We start from the raw sequence: 17,337 nt of genomic DNA on the forward strand, positions 1-17,337 counted from the left end.
AAGGGCAGAAGCTGAGGTTAAGCCAGGAGAGATTCTGTAGCCGCCTTCACTGCAGCCAGCATTCAACTTCCTCACTTTTAAAGAAAATCTCATTCGTTACTGAAGGGACTGATGACCAGTTTCACTCACAACCTTCAAATCTGAGCCAGACAGTGCCAGCATTAATACAAAGGGAGAAGCTGTCCATTATCAGAGGAGAAACAAGCTGGCAGACCTTGCTGCTCCATCTCGGTTTCTCTAAGAAGTCCCTTTTTTTTGAGGGAATGAGCAGGGAGATTCGGAATGCCTGCAGCCCCTGGTGTGCAGACACAGCTTCTGCAAGGACAGAGGCCGCCGTCTCAGACAGCCCTGCTCTCACCACAGCACACCTACATGCACTAGCAGAGCCCAGCGTGACACTAAACCCAGGGACTGGATTAAATGGGGCTGCAGTGACATCAGCAATTGATGCCATGCTGGTGTTTGTCCACTGGCTTCCTGCAATGCTATCTCCATAGCGACAACTTCTTTCGATGTAGGGCTGGGTTGTTGGGTAGTTGGTTTCTTGTTCGTTTAATATTTTGGGGAGATGCGTTCTTTGGTAGTAAGAATAAACCAAACCCCAAAGCAGCCATGTGAAGCCACTGTCAGCACGGACAGCACTATGAAAAGCAGTACCAAAACCAGGTGAACAACGCCCACTTTCTTTCACCCACCTAAATACAAACCCACAGTTTTAGGGCACTAAAACAAAAGCACTGATTCCCGCAGAGCCCATCTAACAGTCGCACTGAGTGCACCCAACCCAGGGGCAGCTGGGGCTTAACTTGGCTGGCAGGGCTGTCGCTGGGCTCCCTCCTGACCCCAGTACTCACTCCATCCGCTCCCGACGGAATCTGCCCGTTGACATTGAGCGTTCGGAACGGGGAGTGAGTGGACAAACGTTTGTCCCATTCACTCGGGCGAGGCTCGGGGACAGACTCCATGAAGTTCTTCTTCAGCTCGCTGATGTTGGCGTGGTGCTTCTTTATTTCTTCTTGGGTCTTATCTAGATCCTAGTGGCGGAAAGACAGAATAAATGAAGAGACACGGAGACGGGCGACCTACAGTTTGCCTATGCTGCCACAAAGCAAAGCTGCACTCAGCAGAGTTGTTGCCAACTTCCATCAGTGGTGCTCACACTATGAATGTACCTCTCCCTTCTTTCTGGCCTTGCATTGAGCAAACCACACTCAGAACCACGCAGTGTCTCCTGCAGGACCCAAACCTGCCATCAGCTCATCTCCAGCTGTGACTGCTGAGGTGTCACCTCATGGCCTTGCTGCACATGGGGCTTTCAAATTGCAAGTCTAAGTTTGCTTGGGTTCTTTCATGCTTTTGAATTTGCTTTCTTTTCCCTCTGCTAGTCTGAATGTTCAAGGATATAAGGGTAGTTAATGTTTAAGAAGGCTTCTCTCCAGTTTCATTTCTTCTCTTTATACCTATTCTCTGTCGTCTTAACACAAGTTATCTTTGGTTCCAGAATACCCCATTATCTTTTTTTCCTCTCATCTCATTTCCTCTCTCCAGGAGCCACCAAAGGAGCTTTAGACTTCAGAGCTGAAGATGAGATGCAGACCTCTAAAACTTAACTGAGCATTTACTTCATGCTGGATCAAGCAGGAAACTCCTGCTTAGATTATTAATCTGGAAAGGGCCAGATTTCTTCTCTGCAATGCCAGTTTACAGCATAAATGAACAGACTTTGAGGCAAGTCAGCTCTGTTCAACTAAGACGTTTAGAAATAGCCTCCCCTTGCAAGCAAACAGTTAGTTTAACACAAAGCTTTTGCATAAAATAGGCTTAAGCCAAACAACTTTTCTGGACAGTGCCAGAAAACAGCAAGCCTCACTCTATAGAGAAGGAGAAAGTAAGATCAGGAAAAGCATCATTGGCAAAATTCACTCCTTTTGTGCTTTGAGTTGGCAGCCAGCCCATAGACCTAAGAAGATGGGAAAGCAAGCACTTCCTGAAGCAAACACTTCCCCAGAGGAAGACGTCCCACTCTGGTACCTGCATCCCTGCAGCACACAGGGTGACAGGCCCCCAACGCCCAATGAGTAAATTTGCTCTTTTTGGCACAGTTCTGGGGAAATAAAAGCTCTGCCATCAGTCCCACATAAAGCACAGCATTTGCTTATGGGAAGTGGCACGGAGAGGCGGGCTGAGGACTCCATGCAAACTGCATCTGGGCATGGGGTCAGGAGCCCTATGGCTGCCACTGGCTTGGAGAAGAGAGAAAGAGCACCCAAATCCCTGCTGCCACTCCTAAGAGTCGATCTGAGCCTGCAGAGAGGCTGCAGCCACAGAGCGACCCAGGAGATCACAGCTGCTCTTGAAACACCTTGAGGAACATGCTATGACCACCAAGCTTTCCCTCACGTTCTGCCTTTTTCTACGTCCGCAGAGAGCAGCATATGGAGCACTAAGCATTGAACAGCTCAGTGCAATTAAACAGCAGCTCCTGGAGCATTTCTGTGCCAGCAGTTGTGAGGTCTGCTAGAAACCACCAGCTTTGCCACGCACACAGAGTGAAGAGGAGCAGAGGGGCGAGCCACTGGAGCACCTGCAACAGAACCAGCGGGAGGGTGGGGGGAGCAGAGCCTGGTCCCTCATGAACAGGAAAAAGCTGTTTGGAAGCAGGGTGTGGGTAAGAGCTGTGCTTGAAGTCGGGGAGGAGGAGCTGCTCAATTGGTCTAAAGGAAGCGACAAGGCACTGTCCTCACAGTGGTGGCCAAACTCTGCCCGGTGGGTGCTCATGTCCAAAAGCTTAAATTGTAGCAGTCATTTAAAAAAAAAAAAAGAAAGAAAATCCCCAAAAGCTGCAAAACTTTTAAAATTCAGATTAGGAGAAGGCAGTTAGTACACTTTGCTTTCAAGAGATACCAAGAGGAAAACCCTACGACCAGCTGCTGGTGCTGCAAGTTGGAGTAGAAACACATAACACAGGAACAGAATATCAGAAGCCACAGAGTCTTCTGTAACATGGTGTAAGGGTAAATATATGATTGGCACGTTCTGTTCTGAGATTGTGCTGGGTGAAGCCAAGGGCTCCCAGAGCCAACGGGAATGGATGGAAGGATGGATGGATGGATGGGCATCCATTGCCATGGGTCACCGCCAGCCCCGAGGGGATGGACTGCAATGCAGGCTGTCCCAGGATGTGTTTCCTTGATTCCACTGGGCTGCCCTCACCCACCAGAATTAATTTATTTCCAGCTACCAGGAACTCATAGAGGAGCCTCCCCCCACAATGTGTGCCGTGGTCCAAGAACAGAGCAGGCTGAGCACATGGCTCTGCCAATCATATATCCTGGGAGTATGAGAGAATGAAAGTCAGAAGGGGTAGAAGGAAGAATGCCTGCACATCGTCATGTTTACTGTCAACATGCAAAAGCGTACTTAAAAAAAAACATTTCATGCAGTAGCATGCAAAAAGAAAGGCAGCAGCAGAAGAGGAAGAAAAAGTTGAGCACAGAACACAGATCTAGGCAAACGCAACTGAAAAAAGCTTTGAGTTCATACAAACCTCCAACATTAAATTGCTATGCCTGATATAAATGTTTTCACCATCTAGTCTCTTTGATCTCTTCTGTGAAAATGAAAGAAAAGGGGGAACAAAAAAAAGAAAAGCACAAAAAATTAAAAGGTTGTTCTTGCAGGATCGACAAATTGGCAAATTAAAAAGTTAAGTGAGTGGAGCGCAGCGCTGCGCCGGTGAGGGATGGGCCACAGTCACCACCAGTGAATGAAGGTCTGGCTCATGGGGATGGGAAAATGCAATGAGTGCAATGAGTCCTTTAAAGAGACAGCTCCCAGGGTTTCATTGGCTTTTGCTTTGATTGGTGGTGCCTCTGTGACGTTCAACGTGGGTCATTTCAGCCACCACGCTTCCAAATCAAGTGTGTGACAGCTCTGGTTTAGACAAAAAAAAATAAAGAAAATAAAAACCCAACCCAAAGCACACGAAGGAATTGGAGCACTGTCTTTTTAAACAGGTCAAGTATGCGTGAGTGATACAGCAAATTTGTTTTGTGAAAGCGTAAAACGGCTGACCTTCCTCATTCTTATCAGCTCTTCCTCTTTTTCTGCAGGCTGCTTCTGTTTGGGCCGTGATAAGAAGGGAGAAAAAACAAAACCACAAAAATTGGTTCATTTCACTGCGTCAAACCTCACCGTGTAGCCATAAAAAATAGTGAGTGTCCTAACTGAGAGATTGGCACAAACCTGGGGTCGGTCACCAGCCGTAGTGGGTGCTGTGACCTCAATGTGCGTTTTCCTCACCTACATTTAAGAAATAAACGGGTAAAAACATTTCTTGTTAGTAGCCTTTTTCTCGAGAGACAATTTAGTTTCCAAACACAGCTGCATCAGGTTGGTTTTGAAATGCTGGTTTTGAAATGCACATGCAAAAACCAAGATGCAGCCTTCCACAAGGAGTTAATGACACCGCAGATCTCTTGCAGTCTGTTAGTTCATTTCAGGTCATTCTTTCAGCTTGAGAGTCATGTGCATTTGCAATAGTGCTCTCTAGTGCTGCTGCAGGCTGCCTTCCTGCTGGATTATACTTGCCAGCCCATGTTTTCACTGGATCTTCCCATGAAATCATGACCAAAAGCAACACGTTCACATGAGCACAGGTGGGACGCTGTGGTATTGTGTTTGCACAGCCAGTAAGAAGAGACCTACCCATAAAAAGGGACCTAATATCCCAAATTAGGGTATTTACATGAGCAGAGAGCCCAGATTGTCTTAATGTTTTAAGGAAAGCACTTCAGGGAAACTGGGATGCTGAATACTCTGAAGGTGAAAGCATCAGTTGGTGTTAAAAGAAGTGTGAGGTGTTCTACATGTGAGAAATGGCACATTTGATGTCTTCAAATCCACCATTTCCCCCCACAACTACGTTTAAAGGGGAAAAAAAAAAGGAATATTTAAGCATTTAGGGGAAAAAATAAACACAATAACAAACAAACAAGCCAACAAATCTGCAATAAGTGTAATGGAATAAATAAAATTTACTGATCCTCACTTTAAAGCTATTGGGCCTGAGTGGTGTAACAAGAAGAGTGATTCTCAAATATACCCTCCTGAAGATTTCCTTTGCTATTTTCATTTAGAAATTATCATCCAGGTCAAGAAATTTACTGCTCAACCGTTCTTTCTGCACCTCCACCTCCCAGGACCGTGATCTATGGTGAATGTGTCAGATGAGACCACGGGTCTCATGTCTGTTGTGCACACCAGACCACACACATCCCATGTCACACCAAAAACTGGCTCCAGGAACAGCTGGGAGCAACTAAACATTCGGGCTGACATGGAAATGGTGACTCAAGGCGTGCACCAATGCTGCACCACTGTGAGCTTTCAGGGATTTGCAGAATGTTAAGGACACTCTGCTATGAACAACGTTTTCACACATTATTTTGACTTAAAATACCAACACACGAATATCTTTATCACATCAACACCAGCAGAAGCCTCAGACATCTGTGGAGAGTGTGAATATTCTTGAAAAAACCTCCATTTAAACAATAAATGACCCCAAGGTCTGAACAGCACCGTTCACTACTAAAATTTCAGTCTGGTTTTTAGAAACATCCAGAGGAAGTATATAAATTAAGAGCATGAGCATTCGGATATTGGGCTGTGGACCATATCCAGGTCACTGATTGCACCAGAACTGCTCACCTGCCCTATCAGGAAACAGCAGATAGAGCTTAGCAAAGAGTGAGCCCCGAATTCAAGTTAACACAAACTCAAATATCTATTTGTGTGCAATTCTCACTGACTTTTTAAATGTGTCAGCCTGCTGTGTTTAGTTGCACCAGAGCTCCCACCAGCCAGCCCTTCTGCCTCCACCTGGCCACCCCCTCCTTGCACTGTGGTCAGGGCTGGCATTTCCCTGCTATCCAGGTCCTACTGCTCCCTCCCACCCGTTGCCCAGGAAGGGAAGATGCCCAGGGCCACAGCTCCAGCCTGGCACCAGTCTCTCCCCAAGTGATGTGGACTAACATACCTTAGATGCCTCAGCTTGCTCTGCTTTGGCTCTCTCTGGGAGGACCTCCTCACGCTTCGCCTCAGCTTTCAGTGCTTCCTTTTCTACTTTTGATGCAGCGAGGGCTTCCTTGGCATCAGGCTTAGCTGGGGCTGCCTCAGCCACGTGGCTCTGGGCGATGGCAGGAGCAGAGGTGGGCCGGGGGCTCCTCTCAGGTGTTATCACTGCCACAGCTGAGGGACAGACAGGCAGCACAAGGGTCAGAGCGGGCAGCGCTTCCGCAGCTCCACACAAAGGGTTTCCAAATTACAGCGCCGTAGTTGTAAGGGAGGAGGGAGAAGGAGGCAAAAAGGGAAGAAGAAATCAAGATGTCGAGCAAAGCAGCTTTTGCATTTAGTGTGGGGAAGTCGAGATTGTTTTCCTGATGGTTGGAACAAAATAAAAAGAAAATCCCACAAGAGATGGTTTACAGAAAGCAAGCTTGCACTCCGCAGAGAAGCCACAGCAGAAAGGCTAATCTGTTTTTGATGTTGTGCCATTGATTTCTGGGTCCTTCATACAGAACTCCATCAGAACACAACCTTTAAAATAGCAACACTTAGAGCTGCGGTGAATTCTGGATCTCCTTTGCACGCCCTCAATCAGAAATGGGTGGTTTCTAGAAGAGTAACCAAAGTTTTCCCACAGAGCCCTGATGTCTTCAGCAATGCAAAGAAGAATAAAAAGGAAATACCCCGACAAGCACTTCACAATAAAACTTCACAGCAACTTTCAGGTGGCTTCCAAAGCAGACTCACGCAGTGTGCCTGAGATGGGTATCTCCTGCTGCAGCACAAGGCACGGCTGCAAGGAGATATCCAGCATCTCCAACTCCGTGCAAGTGCACAAATGAATAACATGCTTGGAAAAAAAATTGTCTTTTGAGAGGATGAGCCTGAAATAAAAGCACTACGTGTGCACAAAAACTGCCTGCTTCTTCTGTTGAGTTCTGACTTCCCAGACAACCCCTGAGCTCTGTAAGCCCGAAACTTCCACAAGCATTCAAAAGCTAATGCTGTGCAACAAAGCAAGCCCCAGTTAATTCATGGTCTTTATCTACAGGCACAACAAACTACTTAGTTCTCCCAGTGTTGCCTTTTGATTGCTATTTCACTAAAAACATCATATACAGGTGGTCAGGAAGAGTCACATTGCATGGATTTCTTCCGAGCCCACCCGGCTAATCAAAGACACTGTATTTCTGGAATTCAAGAAGGAATGCAGTTTTAAGTGGCTCCTCAGTGAGAATTCACGTCACACCATTCACCAAGGAGCTGAACAGCATTTCATGTGTGCCCAAAAAGTGTATGGAACAGAGTATCCACGGGTCAGCAACACAGAAGGCAGATGGGCAAAAAAGCAAGACCTTGATCACTGAGGTGATATCTTTAAGTTGGAGTCCTTGACACAGGTCTTGCTGAAACCCACACTAGAGCCCCCCAGTTACCACTGCTGTCTGCATTCCCCCTCCCACCCTCCAGCACAGCAGTGAGCAGTGAGTGCTGTCCTTCCAGGAGTACATCTGCTCCAGGGTGGCACTGGTGCCTTAGAAGCGGTGACAGCTGCCCAAGGAGTTGTATGTGGGGTTGTGACATGGCAGGCAGGGGGGAAAAAGCTGTCACAGTCGTACCTGGCTCCTTCAGGGCTGGCTTTAGCTCTCCCATCACCACCAATTTTTCTTCCTCCTCCTCCTCTTCTTCTACTGGGCTTATCTCAACAGTGCCAGAGGCATGTGTGGCTAAAAAAGTTACGCGTGTGTTAAATGCCACCTCAAAGATTAAACAGAAAAGGAAGCAGTGCCACCTGTAAAGCTACAAGGCCAGCTCTCCTTAAGGACTGGTGCTCCTCACACAGTGCCTCAGAGCTCCAGGACGCACAGCAAAAAATGACAAAAAGACACTGAGCTCTTCCTCTGCCTCTCAGTGATGAGGGTGCATTCCATCCTGAACTGTGGTACTTCAGGTTTGCTCAATTAATGACCTTTTAACTATTTTGATACACTATTCTAGATTTAAACACTATCAAAAATGCCCCTCCAAAATCCAAGGTTTAAAACAGCAATCATCACCACCTTGGCCAAGCAGACAGTATCTACTGGGAGCAAAAGTGTCAAGAAGAGGAAGAGGTGACCTCCAAGGGCCCAGAGAACACCTCCAGGTCTGAGGCACGGCACACTGCCCACAGAAACTAATCCTACAGAAAGGCACAGCGGCACAGAAGTGTTAGAAGGCTGTCACACCCAGCTGGCATTAGTTCCACTGCAGCAGCACACAGCCAAGCCACGTCAAGGCACTCCACTCACACAGCAACACGCTGGCAAAGCTGGCGGTGATTTCACCAGCGATGAACACCACTGCAAACCAGGCAGCCTGCCCTGCAGCACCACTGCAACCCAGCAGCCCCGGCACAGGTGACTGCAGTGGGCACCTGAGGTGCCATGCACAGCCGTGGCGATACCTGACTGCTGCTGCACCAGGTCCGGCAGCTTTGGCTCAGCAATGGGAACCTGAGCCACCTCTACCTTCTCCTCCTCCTCCTCTTCCTCCTCTGCAATGGGTTTCATTTCAAAACTTTCAAGCGCGTGCTTGGCTAGAAAGAGGTTTGCATGCATTAATGGAGCATTTGGGCACCCACGGGCACACGGCAGCACAGAGACAGGGAGTGCAGGTTCCTCGCCAAGGCAGCCTCAGAACAGCAGAGTTTCTAAACCAACATCGCTCAGCAATGATTTTCCACGCTGCAGTTGCCTGTCAGTCCTCCCAGATCTGACAGTCCCAACAGGATACTGGGGAAGAGTTAAAACCAAAACTAATCAGCTCTTTGGGTTCTTTCCCATCGAAAGCACTTTGGGGGGGACATGAAAACTATTCTCGAGCACTTTGTAAGAACACCCATCATCCATCCTGCTGTGGTACATGCTAACTGCATCTTCTGCTCTTACAGCAGAGCGCTGTGCTGACTGCAGGAACAGAGGGGAGACAGCAACAGGGGGGGAAAATCTGCCACGTCACTTTGTGAAACCCTGAGCTGGATTTCAGACCTGAAAACGAGTGATGTCAAGCACTCACTGTAGAAATGCACACTAGAAGAAGGGAAATGGAACAGCACACAATGCATATGAATTATGCTCAGTCGTAATGTACTGCAAGCACTGCCTATGTAAGTGAGGAAGAAAGTCAACATCTGACATCACCACTGCTGCCATCATCAGTGGTATTTAAATATACATAAGAGGATGTTAATATTTATTAGCAATAAAGAGAAATCTAGGCTCCATGTACTAAAATGCAAGGCATTTCTCACACCACCAAAACAGGCTCAAAAAAACCTGCAAGCTCATTCCATGAATGAAGTCGTCCAGAAGCTTTATAAAAAGTATTATGACCACAGGAAAAGAACTTGGAGAGTTTTCTAATCTATATTTTAAAACACACTCAAATTTAATAAGGAGACAGTTCTGAAGTGCCAGCCATCCTGCCTGCTTCCCCACCTCCCCAGGTTGCTGCCTAGCGGGGTGCAAAGCAGGAACTGAATGAGAACTGGGGCTCTTCCAGGCTGCCTGTCCTCCATCTGCAAAACTCTCCTTGAAAAGAAGCAAGAAAGCAAGCCGCCAGGCTCAGTGAAACTGGTCAGAGTTGTCAGGAACAAGCATGTAAAGGCATCTCAGTGGGGAAAGGACAGCAAACGCACTGCAGAGAGTTGTAGCCACCACAGCTATACCTGGCTTCTCTCGGAACTGATCCACGGGTTTTGGTTCGGGAACCTCAACCACCACCACCTCCTCCTGCTTCTCTTCCTCTACGGCTCTGAACTCAACTTTTTGAGTCGCACGTTTAGCTGAAGAAATGGTGCACATGTTAACAACTGCCCACACAGCAGATGGAAAAAGGCAGCAGACCTCAATGGGGACGGAAGCATTACGTTCACAGGATGCTCTTTCCATGCCCTGACACTGAGTTACAGCACTGCAGCTGGGAGTCCTAATTTCACAAGCACCCGCTGACTCAGATCCAGCACTCTCACCACTCCCCCTTTCACACTTCACCTCTCATGCACATCTGCTGTTATCAGGACCTTTTAAAATCGCCAGGAAAGAGCCCTTCTGATGGATGTACCACAAACTTCAGTATTGCCATCCCCTTAGCAGACACTGACCAAGATTCAAGCACTAGTGGCAAATCTCTCCCCCTCAAGGAAAGCAATGTAACTTAAGAATCTACATTAAATAAACACAGAATCATAGAATGGCCTAGGTTGAAAAGGATCATAATGATCATCTAGTTTCAACCCCACCCTGTAATACATCAACATCCTACAATTCTTCATCTCCCAAAAGGAGTATGTCCTGAGGCTGAATGTGGTTACACCAGAACTTTGCAAGGAGCCTTCAGCACCAACACCCACAGTTGGTTTTTGACAGTCAGTTCTTGGTGACACTGCTGTAGGGTTTATCTTTTACATCCAGGTCTTGCATTGAAGTGAGAAGTTAAATAAGTTGCTTTTTCACAAAGAAGCAAATTCTAATAGCATTCAGGGAATACTCAGAAGTTTTCAAAGGGATCAAAACCCTAAGTTCACCAAATCAAAGCAAAATCAGACACAGCCAATGAGCTGAACCCAGGCAGGATGCTGCAGGGGCACAAAGCAGAGCTGCCCACTAACCTCCATCGAGGCTCCTGGAGGCCCTCTTGCTCGCTGTGCGCTCAAACTGGGGTGCAGGTCTGTCAATCATGGCACTCGCCTGCCTGGTCTGCGCCTGCGTCCGCCCACTGTAACGGAACTTGGAGCCCAGAGCCAGGAATCTGCTCTTGGGGATGGCCTCAGTCGAAGTCAGCCTGGAAAGCAGACGTGCAAGTTAAAAGCACGACTCTGGATCTAGGAAGCGACACACATCTGCATGAGAAAGAAAACCTCGCACGGAAGCTGCATGGAAATGCATTGCAATATAAACATTTCATTTCCCTGCAATCGTTTCACTCCGATTTTTGTTGGAACATAAGGAACGCTGAAGGTGTGCTCATCTTCAGCCACTCATCTTCAGCATTTATCAGTCAAAGGGAGCCTATCATTTAGGAAACTCACCTGAAAAATGTGTGATGTTCAACACATACTTTCCACAGCTTCTTTGCTGCCCGGTAACTTGGTAGCTTGAATCCAATTGTGCTTTCGTACTGCTCTTGCTGTTGGAAACATAAGTGATTTAGGTTTGGCAAGAAGCAACTCTTACAGAAGTGCAGCTTCAGCCCATCTACCTGCCCTGCCCAGGAGCACTAAGCTCACTCCACGGATGTGCAGGAGGAGCTCAGGTGTGAGAACAGTAACCATCTGCCCCATATTTTGCCACATTTCCAGAAAAGGAGGAGGCTCTCGAACAATTTCAGCTGTGAATTGCTTTCAGCCTGGATGTGAGAATACCAGACTGTGCCAGGAGGTGGTGCTGGATGACACACTAAAGTTTTCCTCGTCTCTCTCAGCACTTCAGCAAGGTCACTGGGCTCTGCCTGAAGAGCTGAACTTAGGGTCAAGCCAATATCAGAAGCACAAGGGTCTAAAATGCCAACTCAGTAGGAAGCTTGCTTCCTTCCCAAAGATATCAGAAGCTGATTTAACAAACCCCCCCAAGGAGCCATAACGTACCTCCCCTGGGCGAATCTTAATAAAGAAGCTGCTGCGTTTGTAGGAAATCTTCAGGACTTTGGGCCAAGGGAAGCGGTTGATTCTCAGCTTATCTTTGTAAACAAGAAGGCCACTGGAACAGACTCCCAGAGTGATATCCACCCCTTCCAAGTCCTGAGAAAGTACATTTAAGCAGAGACCAGAGTCAGAGCTGTACTGGGTTCCAGGGCGTCCTCCAAATTACTCCTTTAGTCTTTCCCTGAAGCTCTTAATTAATCACCACACCTCCCACTGATTCTCACCTTGGCGTGGTGAAGGTCAACTCCATACATAGACAGCTTCTTTGCATTCTCAAGGAATTCCAGGTCTGCTTGGGCTGGAGTCATGGATCTGGAGAAAGAGAGAAAGGGTTTGGCATTTCCATAAATGCTGCTTTTATGAGGAGACACATCAGATCTGACAAAACCATTTACTTGTTAGATCTTCTGCTTTGAGCACAAGCAACTCTGTGCCAAGATGATGAACTACTAAGTTGCTCTGAATGCACAAGTTTGCATTCTGAGACACCCTCATAAAACAGAAGCATCGTTCTTCAGTTGAGTGCTATTGACACCAGACTAGAAAGTAATTGATCTGTGAAAAAAGTGTGGCACAGGGTTCAAAACTCGAGATGGAGAACGCTCCAATTCAGCTGAAGGCAAGGAGTGACAGGGACTGTGCATGGTGAGCACACGGCCTGAGACCTTCCCAAACCCAGCCATTGTTTGAGGACAGCTGAAACCACGTGGCAGATATTCCTGATGGGGCAGACGAGATGAATGAGACATTTTCTGGGAACAGATGGTACCATCTGCAGGAAAGGCAGCACAACAGAACTTTGCTTAACAGCAACATCCTGATAATGGAGGCTATTATCAACGAAGCGCCCCTGTTAATAAGTTTCAGTGGAGCAAGGTACATTCAGCAGCTCAGCTGGAAGAGTATTCAGTTGCAAACACTCCATTTTGTTCATTTTGTTCACAGCTCTGATGTCTTTCTTGCTGAGCACACACATCCATGCAGTGTGCAGTGTAAATGGTAGTACTTAGCAGTGTGTAGGACAAAGAGCACTGCAAGGACAGTGTGCTGCACAGGACCTGAGAGCAGTGACTGTTTCCAACCCACACCTTTGCTCTCCAAATAAAGCAGTGAGAGAAGGAGCTTTTCCACTGGAAACCCTCTGACAGTTCACAGAACACGGACCAGAGATGAGATGCACACATATTACATACTTCCTACTGCACACACGAGTGCATTTAAAAAAAAATCTATGTCCCACACAGCCAAGTAATCTTGTAACAAAGGCATGAATAATTCAGCAATGTGATCTGCTGCTTCTGGCACAGCCCACGGCCTTTGACTCCCAGTCATGAAGCCTGTCAGTGGCCCAGTACTTATTGTCCCTCTTTCCTCTTACAGCAAACGGAGGGGAATCAAGATCAAGTATTGATTTGCATGGTTGAGTGAGGCATTAATCGTGGCTCTGGTGATAGCCAGGGCTCTATGCCCACCCCCACAGCTGCACTTTGGTTATCAGTTTCCATGTGCTCTGCTCTCAACCATCAGTGCATCATAGCCAGCAGCTTCCCACAGCTCAGAGGGCTTCTAGAGCAACACCTCCACAACACCTTGGTACCTTGGAGCACTTCTATGGGCTTTTTTCCCTCAAAAATCCAAAAGTATCACTGGAACTGTGCAGCTATGGATGCTCTCCATGTCACCCCTCGGGGAGCACACCGCTCCATGGAGCTTTTGCAACCAAAGCACTTGAGAGCATCTAGGAAAATAAGGTCAAGATGAGATGAGGAGGAGGGTCTGCCACTGTGACCCTCAGATCTGACATCAGAGCCCTCCAGCCCCACCAGAACAACACACATCTGCCCAGGTCACTATGCATTTGTGGACATGATGACAGCATAATGCATTTTTGTCCCTCAAGCATTAACTGGAATGATTCCACACCATAACACATTACTTGTTATGTGTGGCAGCAGAAAACTCCAAGCACATTGCAGACTACAGCACATACATAACGACCTGGGATCTGTTCCAATCAGATCACAACTCAAAACTCGTGTAAATCCAAAAACAAACACATGAAAAGAGGAACAACAAGGTTACAGCAACGAAATCTGTGCTTTTATCTGAAATAAAACCCAGTTTCACAGTGATACTGTTGAAAAGGAGCACTCATTTGAGGCACCTGTCAAAAAAGAGCAATCTAAAAAGCCAGTTCTTAGGTGCCAGTGCTCTTTACCTGTAGGTTTTATGAAGTTCCACAACCTTCTCTTCAAGCTCTTTGGTCTGGTTTGGAGCCAGTTTGAATTCAGTGATGTAATCTGTGCTGTGCAGGTCAGGATCGTAGTCCCCCAGCTCTGACTGCACTGTGTAGGAACCCAGCAGAGCCAAAGTGGCAAAGGAACAAGGCAGCCGCCCTGAGATGATGTCTTGTCGAAGCTGAAGACACAAGTAATACCTTTGGCAGAAAAAAAACAATGCTATTTACAGAGATCACAGAGACCCGAGGAAATCTGCTCCAGAGCACTGAACAAAGTCATTATTTGGCAGCACTGTGAATTAAGCAGAGTGTTTTTTCTCATGTGTATTTTTAATTATGGGATGATCGTCACAGCACTCCACAGCTGGAAGACAAGAGGATTTCAGGTCACCTCCACTCCGGAAAAAAAACAGAGGACGCTTTCTATCATCAGAAAAGTTTCTCTTAAAAGAAAAGTGCATTTTCCCATACAAAAACGTGAGTATAAAGACACTGCTTTCAGCACGTGCACTTTGGTGAAGGGAGGAAGCATCCCCAGACACACAAACATTCGATCCAAACAAACAGAACCCCTCCAAACAGTTCTTCAAGATGTCCTCAAGGATGGAGCGATGCTTCAGTATTAAAAACTTCTGTTTCAGAGGATCATGGGATCTTATAATCACAGAATGGCTTGGGTTGGAAGGCACTCTAAGGATCACTAAGTTCCAACCCCTGCCACAGGCAGGGCCACCAACCTCCAGATCTGGTACAAGAGCAGCCTGCCCAGGGCTCCATCCAACCTGGTCTTGAACACCTCCAGGGATGGGGCATCCATCCATCCACTGCTAATCTGATTCCAGCAGCTTCCTGAAGGTGCTCCCAGCGCTGCTCAGCAAGCTATCTGCTAGCAAGATGAATGGGGCACTCACCTCGTTATATCCTCTGTCAGCTGAGCAGGATCCGGAGGATAAAACTTGACATTGAAAGTAAAATCCCAGGGGCCTCCTGAAAATACAAAGAGAAGTTTCAGAAAAATGAACCCAGCAGAAGAGCTTTGCAACAATCGGACCCAAACATGAGCTCCATACTGCTGCTCACACAGCTCACTGCTGCTGAGGCAGATGGCAAAAGATACAATCCCATTTACAAGAGCTAAGATACACACATGAGAAAACAAAGCAGGGCAGATGAATACATGTGAAAGATGCCACAACTGATGGAAAAAAAACAATTAAATTCGATCCCAAGAGGCTGAATTACTCAAATACTTTGCTGATAAAAAAAAAAAGAGTCATGAAGAGAGGTCAGACGTGCTGTAGGTTAATGAATTAGTGCTTCATCACTCAACCCAATTTTCAAATGTCTCATAAGGAACAGATGTGCTAATTCACTCAGCAGCCTCATGTGCTGCGGCCATGGGGGCAGAGCACTTCAACACAGCACAGGCATCAATCTGGAAGGAGCAGCAAGCACCAAGGCAAGAAGAGCTTTACAACTCAAGAGCCAGCTGTGGCAATAAAGCTTGCTGCAAACAGCACTGCTGCACACATTACAGCGAGGACCCCTGTAATTGTGTTGAGAAGTGGCATTATCTGTGGTACAATTAGCCTGCCTGGCTCAGTGACACAGCTGAGCAGATCACCTGTGTGTGCAGCTCAATGCACACGCAATGCAACTCCTGATCACATCCCAGAGCAACCCTGGAATTCCCTTCTCCTGTGCCTTTTAGCACCCTAGTTCCAAAAAACACTTTGCTGCAGGAAGACAATACGTGCTTGCTGCTAACTTGCTAAGATAGATGAAAACCTCAGTCATGCAGTGACACACTTCATTCTGTGCCCCCCAAGCACACCCACAGAACAGCGTTTACTCGTGAAGCAGTCACACCCTATGCTGTCCCTGAAAGAAAACAAAAGCCTCACAAGTTTACTTAACTTTGACACTGCCCTCATCTTGAATGAACTCGGCGCTAGAAGAGCTTAAAACCTTTCTGAAAGCACGTGGCATCTGTGCTGATCCTGCTTGAGGCCTCTGTTTATCATTCCAGTATCCCTATTTGGACCCTAAAACCACCTTGGAGCCCACATTGCTTCACTCCAGCACGCAGCTGGGCTCAGCTCCAACAGCCGCCTCTTAGATTTTACATGGCAACTGCTGACATCTCCCTCTCCACCCTATTTAGTAGTAGTAAGGAGAGCATGGCTTGCACAGGGCAAACACACTCCAAGCTATGTTTTCGCAAGGAAATGACACTTTTCCTCCATGTAGAGCATAACTAAATACTTAAGGAGAAGAGAAAGAAAGCACAGATAGCTTGAACTCGTGCTGATCCTGCCCAAGCACCTGCCCAGCACTCAGGGCCACACGCCAGAGCCACATGTGTGCAAGGAAGGGGAGAGGATACACACACAGCCACCTGATAAATCCCATCCACTTACCATGAACTTGTTTTTTTATTTCTTTGGTAGGATCCAGCCACGTCTGTAAGGAAATAAAAGCATTCACAATATAACAGACGTTACAGAAACACCACAGCGAACTGCAAGTCATGAACAGCACAGCAAAAACCAGGCACGGCTGCAACCATGGAAACTGAAGATGGAGAGCATGTTTCAGAAGTTTTACTCCAGCCTGAAGCCTCAGCATGTGAATTTCCAATCCGACAACGAATATGAATGAACAGTTTCCAATATGAAGCTGCTCTGTCTCCTGTGAGATGACCCCATCACCTCAGAGGCTCAGCACACACAGCTGATGAGCAGCCTACACCACGCAGGCAGCCTTTACAGAAAAGGGTTTAAATGAATGAATTTATGCTGGCTCCTGAAAACACGGCAGCAGCATCTGAGGGAACTCAGCACAGCACATCCTGCACTGTCAGATCCTATTTGCACTGTCTTTTTTAAAAGCAGCATATTAGAAAAGGCTGCAATCGCATCCCAGCAGGTATGGTCTCAGGCAAGCCCAGCCAAGGGGAGCACTTGTGCAACACATTTTTCCTCAAAGACCTTTGGAAACAGACAAATTGTGTGTCTGCCTTCTTGTTATGCCCCTTATCTGCATACTTACCCTCCTGAGAACAAAGATGGAAAGACCTTCTATTATTAGCTGTGTTCTTTAATGACCTAATCACTAAAATGGGAGAGAAAACATCCAGCAGCTGGAGAACGTGACATAAACTCAGTCTCTTTAAAGTATGACTCAAGTTTCTAGTAATTATCTCAGCTACAAATTTAGAAATATATCCTTTCCCCCCCCAGTAATTTGGGGTTTTGTGGGATGATGGTGCAACAGGAGGCTCAGAACAACACTCCTGCTTTTGCCAAGCACAGTGGGAGCAGCTCCCAGCACTCCTGGCTCTTTG

At 47.0% G+C, this 17,337-nt stretch overlaps 1 protein-coding gene across 24 annotated transcripts in view; it reads right to left on the reverse strand.

Annotated features, from left to right (window-relative positions):
* Positions 1 to 17,337, reverse strand: part of EPB41 (erythrocyte membrane protein band 4.1) — a 74,721-nt gene that overhangs the window by 19,926 nt on the left and 37,458 nt on the right. For 10 of the 24 annotated variants that reach the window (XM_052698567.1, XM_052698558.1, XM_052698557.1 and 7 more), the window contains 15 exons: positions 16,412 to 16,454; positions 14,903 to 14,978; positions 13,971 to 14,189; positions 11,977 to 12,064; positions 11,696 to 11,848; positions 11,141 to 11,238; positions 10,721 to 10,893; positions 9,779 to 9,895; positions 8,516 to 8,647; positions 7,689 to 7,796; positions 6,041 to 6,252; positions 4,246 to 4,302; positions 4,075 to 4,119; positions 3,548 to 3,610; positions 855 to 1,034 (listed from right to left, as the gene is read on the reverse strand). In XM_052698567.1, coding sequence (XP_052554527.1) covers positions 855 to 1,034; positions 3,548 to 3,610; positions 4,075 to 4,119; positions 4,246 to 4,302; positions 6,041 to 6,252; positions 7,689 to 7,796; positions 8,516 to 8,647; positions 9,779 to 9,895; positions 10,721 to 10,893; positions 11,141 to 11,238; positions 11,696 to 11,848; positions 11,977 to 12,064; positions 13,971 to 14,189; positions 14,903 to 14,978; positions 16,412 to 16,454 — 1,764 coding nt within the window. The remainder of the gene's footprint in view (positions 1 to 854; positions 1,035 to 3,547; positions 3,611 to 4,074; positions 4,120 to 4,245; positions 4,303 to 6,040; positions 6,253 to 7,688; positions 7,797 to 8,515; positions 8,648 to 9,778; positions 9,896 to 10,720; positions 10,894 to 11,140; positions 11,239 to 11,695; positions 11,849 to 11,976; positions 12,065 to 13,970; positions 14,190 to 14,902; positions 14,979 to 16,411; positions 16,455 to 17,337) is intronic. The other 14 variants (XM_052698573.1, XM_052698574.1, XM_052698563.1 and 11 more) reach the window with 9 other exon arrangements.

Source organism: Tympanuchus pallidicinctus, unplaced genomic scaffold (assembly GCF_026119805.1).
Source record: "Tympanuchus pallidicinctus isolate F22 unplaced genomic scaffold, pur_lepc_1.0 scaffold33, whole genome shotgun sequence".
NCBI lineage: Eukaryota > Metazoa > Chordata > Aves > Galliformes > Phasianidae > Tympanuchus > Tympanuchus pallidicinctus.